The sequence below is a fragment of the Octopus bimaculoides genome, chromosome 12, assembly GCF_001194135.2.
Source record: "Octopus bimaculoides isolate UCB-OBI-ISO-001 chromosome 12, ASM119413v2, whole genome shotgun sequence".
Lineage (NCBI taxonomy): Eukaryota > Metazoa > Mollusca > Cephalopoda > Octopoda > Octopodidae > Octopus > Octopus bimaculoides.
Window position 1 is genome coordinate 9,160,069 of NC_068992.1, and position 5,921 is coordinate 9,165,989.

The following is a 5,921-nucleotide window of genomic DNA, read 5'->3' on the forward strand; positions in this document are numbered from 1 at the left end:
TCATCTTCACTATCATCACCATAGTTGTTGTTTTTACTACTTTCAACATAGGTTCAGGTATAGCTGTGTAGTTAAAAAGTTTGCTTTGTAACCACATAGTTTTGGGTTCAGTCTCATTGTGTGACACTTAGGGCAAGTGCCTTGTATTCCAGCTCTCATCATCATCATCATCATTGTTTAACGTCCGCTTTCCATGCTAGCATGGGTTGGACGATTTGACTGAGGACTGGCGAACCAGATGGCTACACCAGGCTCCAATCTGATTTGGCAGAGTTTCTACAGCTGGATGCCCTTCCTAACGCCAACCACTCAGAGAGTGTAGTGGGTGCTTATACGTGCCACCGGCACAAAGGCCAGTCAGGCGGTACCAGCTCTGTGTGCATAAAAGACTTGTGAGAGACTCTGTTGGACAGAAGCTGAATATATATATATACACATATGCAGAGCTGTTTACTCATGAGACAAAATGCTTGGTGGCGTTTTTTCTGGCTCTTTACATTCAAAGTCCAAATACCACCAAAGGTCAACTTTATCTTTCATCCCTTTTGGGTCAATAAATCTTAGTTAAGTACTAGGTTTTCAGTGTAATCAATTTGCCCCTTACCTTCAAAATTGCTGGCCTTGTGCCAACATTAGAAGGGCTTGTACATAAGCATGCAGTTCAAAGTTTTCTTGCAGTGACCTATGCAGAAAACATCTTAACTCCCAACCACTGCCATTACCTCAATGAAAGAACCTCTATGCAGTTGTCCCTTGACTTACCTCTATACATAATGGCCAAATTCCCTCACCACAACCTTCCACCATCCCTCTGCCACTGCCCCCATCATTTACCTTTATTGGTGCCGTTTAATAATTGTTTCTTCTCTTTGGTCTCTTCATAGATTTCATCCCACCTGTGATACAAAGAGTGATTGATGGCCTGATGATCAAAGACCCTGCTCAGGTAGATATAATCGATTACCTTATTAGTCACCTATTCATCTGTTGATATGCAGTTGTGTTCCTGTTTCTTTGTCATGGCTTAAGTTAGAAGAGGAAGTTGACCTTCCAGAACTTTTTGTAAGGATTCCCATGTTGATAGGAAACTATTATCCTCAGCTTAGGGGTCCTGACCATAATGCTTGTAACCCCACATTTAACTCAATGACAGGCTTCTCGTTTTTTTATAAAGTTCTTAATACAGATTTTATGAAGGGTTTTGACACTGGTATAACTGAGAATGGGAGAAGGGATAAAGAAATCTGGTTAGTCAAATAAGTGTTGTTGGCAGCTGATAGCAAATTCAGAAGAGCGGAGATCAGTTTGGCAACAGTATAAAAAAACGAAAGAAAATAGACATTGGACCATGTAGAGTGTTGTTGTCTAAAAGTTGTCAGATTTAATCTTTGCTGTTTGCATCTGGGGCTGCAACTGAAGCCTGAATGGGTTAAGAGGTTTATTTCACTGTCACGAGGTCCTGATTTCAATTTTAGTGCACAGCACTGGTCAAGTGTCTTCTACCATAACTCAAAACTTTGTGGGTGACATTGGCTAAATGGAAATCATAATTGTCATTTGCAAATGAATATCAGTTGGTAGCCTGTACCATGCCTTCCCTAAGATTTTTAGGTGCCTATATGACTGTAAGCAGACATAGACACACTCTTGGTTCTCTCAGCCCTGACCCAGGGAGCATCCAGGATGTGACAGCTGGAGAGAGAAAGAGACAGTGTAACACCAGCATTTGGTTGTTAATCCCTTTCAGCAGAGTTGAATGGAGCAACATAAAATGAAGCGCATTTACACTAGACACTACCTGTTCCAGGAATTGAACCAATGACTGTATAATCGCAAACCCAATACCTTAGTCACTAGGGCACATGTCAGTCAGCCTCTCTGCTTTGCTTTCTGAAACTGGATTAAATTAATGTATCACTTAAAGCTTGCAAATTTAGATAAGTTTGTATGGAGGAGACAAAAAAAGATTATGAGTTCGATTCCTGGTAGTGCATTGTGTCATTGAACAAGACACTGTTTTTCATTGCTCCAGTTCACTCAGCTGGCAAAAAAATGAGTTGTACCCGTAATTGAGAGGGTGAGCATAGTCACATTGACTCTCCTAAAGAACTGTGTTAAGGGTGCATGTGTCTGTGGAGTGCTCAGCCACTTGCATGTTAATTTCATGAACAGGTTGTTCCATTCATTGGATCAACTGGAACACTTGTTGTAACCAACGGAGAGCCAGGCCAGGCCAGGATTCTTGTCTCTCTATGGAATACAGGCTTTATCCAGATTTTCAGACTCCACTAAATAATGTTTGTTGTTGCAGATGACCACTGCTTCCTTAGACTTTAGTTTCTATAGAATACATTTATGAATGCTTTTGAACAGTGTTCAGCAAGTGTTAATCTCTGGACAGGATGAGATCACAATAATCCCAAGATGAAGCAATTTCACTTCACTAATCCGGTTAAAGCTCTTGTGAAAGCCATGAATGTTGCAGTATTCCATTATCTTAGCAAATTTGTCCTTTGAACCGAGTGAAAAGAAGAAGAAAATTTATATCTAGGAATGTTCTGATGACTGTTACTTTGTTGACTCTGAATAGTTATTCAATTTTCTGAATTTCAGCGTCTTGATGCCATCACCGCCTGCAATATATTAAACATCTATCTTTGGAACTCGTCCTGTGATATGAAGCAGCAGCCGAAATCTTTTTTACAACAATTGGCAAAAAGTGATGAACCAAAGAGTTCTCCAGTTATCACCTTAAAGGAAAACTTTGTGAAACATCTCAACATCAAACTCTTATTTGATGCGATATCTTTTGCTTATCCCAACTTCATGTATCCTGTAGATCTGAGGGAAGTTGCACAACAGTTTCCAAATTATAACAGAGAAACACTTATTGTGTCAGATTAATTTGGGATCAGCTTGTGTGTGACAATTGTACAAAGAATTAAATGAATATAGAAAAGAAAGCAAACAACAACAAAAAAAAAGAGTATTTTGATGAGTTAAATTTTCTTCATAATGTATGAAAATTTAATTAGAAAATTCCAGTGGATATAAAATGAACAGGTTACCTTTGTTTTTTTTGTTTTTTTAAAATATTTTTGGTGTTTATATGAAGCATAATGAACAAGAAAATAGGGTACCAAGGAATCAAACAACTACTTCATGAATTTATATATCTATTCTAAATGTTTCATTGTGTCCATGAGAAAGATCTCTAATTCTTCATACTTTTAGTTGATTTTCAGTTTGAAAATAAGTGCCAGATTTTTCGAGTAAAGTTGCCGGTGAGAGATGAGCATCTTATCAAGAAAGGAAGCTTTGTCTCTTTGCTTCTGTTTAATGCTACATAAAACTTTTTTTTTAATGTTAAAAGCCAGAATGATGACTCAATATTCTCCCAGGTGCTGTTCATATTCTTCCTCCTTTGGCAATTCATCTGATGTCAAAAGGTCAAGTCAGTGGCTTGACCTTTTAGAGTTAACAATCAATAAGGTAGTCAATACTTGATCTATAGATGAGACCAGTGATCCCAGTTCCTTTCTCCCTGCATCCACACAAATTGAATTCAGTTCTGCATAAACAAAAAGTCTTCATGATTTTCCAATGCCGTTACTGCTTCCAACAGTGGATTATTTGTCTTTTTCGTACGGCCTTACAATGAGGTCAACTAAAGATGATTGAGAATTATCTTATTCGTGGACACAGTGCAGCACCAATAGCAATATATAATATCTTGATACTGTAGTTCTTTTTCTGTTATCTTATTGTCTTGGCCATGGTGTGTAGATGTATATATATAATTTGCATGCTATTCAAAACATTAATCAAAAATTATTATGAATAAAAAAATAAAACATTTTAAAATTTTATACATAGATATATATATATATATAAACAATATATGAGTATATGCATATATATGTACATGTATGTACATACCTTCATCTACATGTACATATAGATACATATCTGGGTACATGACGTTGCAAAAGAACATGGACAAAATGATAAACAAGGTACAACAAACAAGCAGGCCACATAGAGAACATAATACAGTATGTAAAATGAAGCTTATGAACGAGATCTGGTCCTCCAACTCATCTTGTTGAATCCATGCTAGCAGCATGGGAAGTGGATGGGAAAAATTGCTGATTATTCACCAAGAACCTTGTCGCTTGTCTGTCATTAGATATAGTCCAGTCTGCAACAGGTATGGCCACCAGCATTGAGAGTGACTAAAATATTAAAGTTACACTTATAACACCACCAGGTATTTAAATAAATGGTTACAGGCAGGTTACTCTTAATGAAATTATAAATTTATTTGCTTATGATTATCTAATAAAAAGTTTAATTCTCAATAAATATTTTTAAAACCTTGATGTAACAGAAAACTCATCTAGGTTTGCTGTTTAATTCTGTTGTGATAAAATTACCTCTGTTAAATATAGGACCTGTATCCAATCCTTGTCAAATAAATGATGCATATCAAATAAATACATATCAAAAAAATAATAAAAAAAGAAATAAAAATCATTGATTATTTTTTATGAAATTTTTACTCTTGAAATATTAATGCTTAAGAAACTCATTGCATTGAACATGAGAATTGAGTGAGAATTGTGTTTGGTGATGACATCCCAACTAGATTAATCGTTAACTAGATTAATCGTTCATATAAGAAACATAAGGCAGCAAGCTGTCAGAATCATTAGTATGCTAGGCGAAATGCTTAGCTGCATTCTGTGTGCCCTTACGTTCATCATGTGGAGGCGCAATGGCCTAGTGGTTAGGGCAGTGGACTTGCGGTCATAGGATCGCAGTTTCGATTCCTAGACCGGGCGTTGTGAGTATTTATTGAGCGAAAACACCTAAAAGCTCCATGAGGCTCCGGCAGAGGATAATGGCGAACCACAACTTTCTCTCACTCTGTCTTCCTGTTTCTGTTGTGCCTGTAATTCAAAGGGCATCCCCATAACAGCAGGTAGGCAGAAGAGATAAGTAATCCGGCTTAAAAGAAAATAAGTAGTTGGGGCAATTTTTTTTGACAATCCTTCGAAGTGGTGCTCCATCATGGCCACAGTCTAATGACTGAAACAGATGAAATATACTGAGAGATTCCAAAGTCTGGTTTAATAAGTAGAGGAAAATACTGAGCTACAGAATACAATCTGCAAATAGTTTTAGATGATGTTTATTATGAGGGGGAGAGATTCACGACAAAGGACCACTAAACCTTTGAGACCAGCAGCTGTGAGCCAGAAAACAGATCTGTAAAGTGAATAAGGTTTTAATAGCTAGGCCGGTGCTCTCATGATGGTGGAATGGCAGCAGAGCCATAAAATCCCATTTCAGGGGACAGGACTGGAAGGAATACAAAAAAAAAAAAAAAAAAAAAAAAAAAAAAAGGTAGGTAAGGTGCAAGGAATGATATCAGGTTGTTAGATGTGAAGCATATCTAGAAAGAAGAAAAGCTGAAGATGAGAGGCTTGTGGGGGTTCCGGTTTTAGGGCTGCCAGCCCACCGTGCATGCAATTGTGTGCTACCATTTGTTGGTGTGCTACAGAAGTTCAATTCTTGAGAATTACATTTGAAGAAAAACTTATACACGTCGATATCCATACTTAGATATCAGAAATGCAACAAGAATTTAAAATATACAGATTAAATGAAGGAGGGTCATGGAAAAATGACACATGAGAGGAAATTATTGAAACGACTAAATCTAAAAGCTCAACAAAATATTCTTTATAACTCTTCACAATCAGCTGGAATGGTTCTCTTCCCGATATATTGACGTTCGATAACACTGATTCTTTTTAGCATCAAGGATAGAATCTCACACATTTTGGCGGGAAAATGGGAATAATCGATTCCAACACTTGATTGGTTTTTTAAAAAAATAACAAAGGTAAATTTCT

The 5,921-nt window shown here is 37.0% G+C and overlaps 1 protein-coding gene across 1 annotated transcript in view; it reads left to right on the top strand.

Annotated features, from left to right (window-relative positions):
* LOC106876772 (serine/threonine-protein kinase Pink1, mitochondrial) overlaps window positions 1–4,555 on the top strand; it is an 11,443-nt gene extending 6,888 nt beyond the window's left edge. Inside the window, exons 9-10 of the mRNA XM_014925460.2 lie at window positions 885–946; window positions 2,614–4,555. Coding sequence (XP_014780946.1) covers window positions 885–946; window positions 2,614–2,904 — 353 coding nt within the window. The 3' untranslated portion in view covers window positions 2,905–4,555. The remainder of the gene's footprint in view (window positions 1–884; window positions 947–2,613) is intronic.
* Window positions 4,556–5,921: the final 1,366 nt, after the last annotated feature.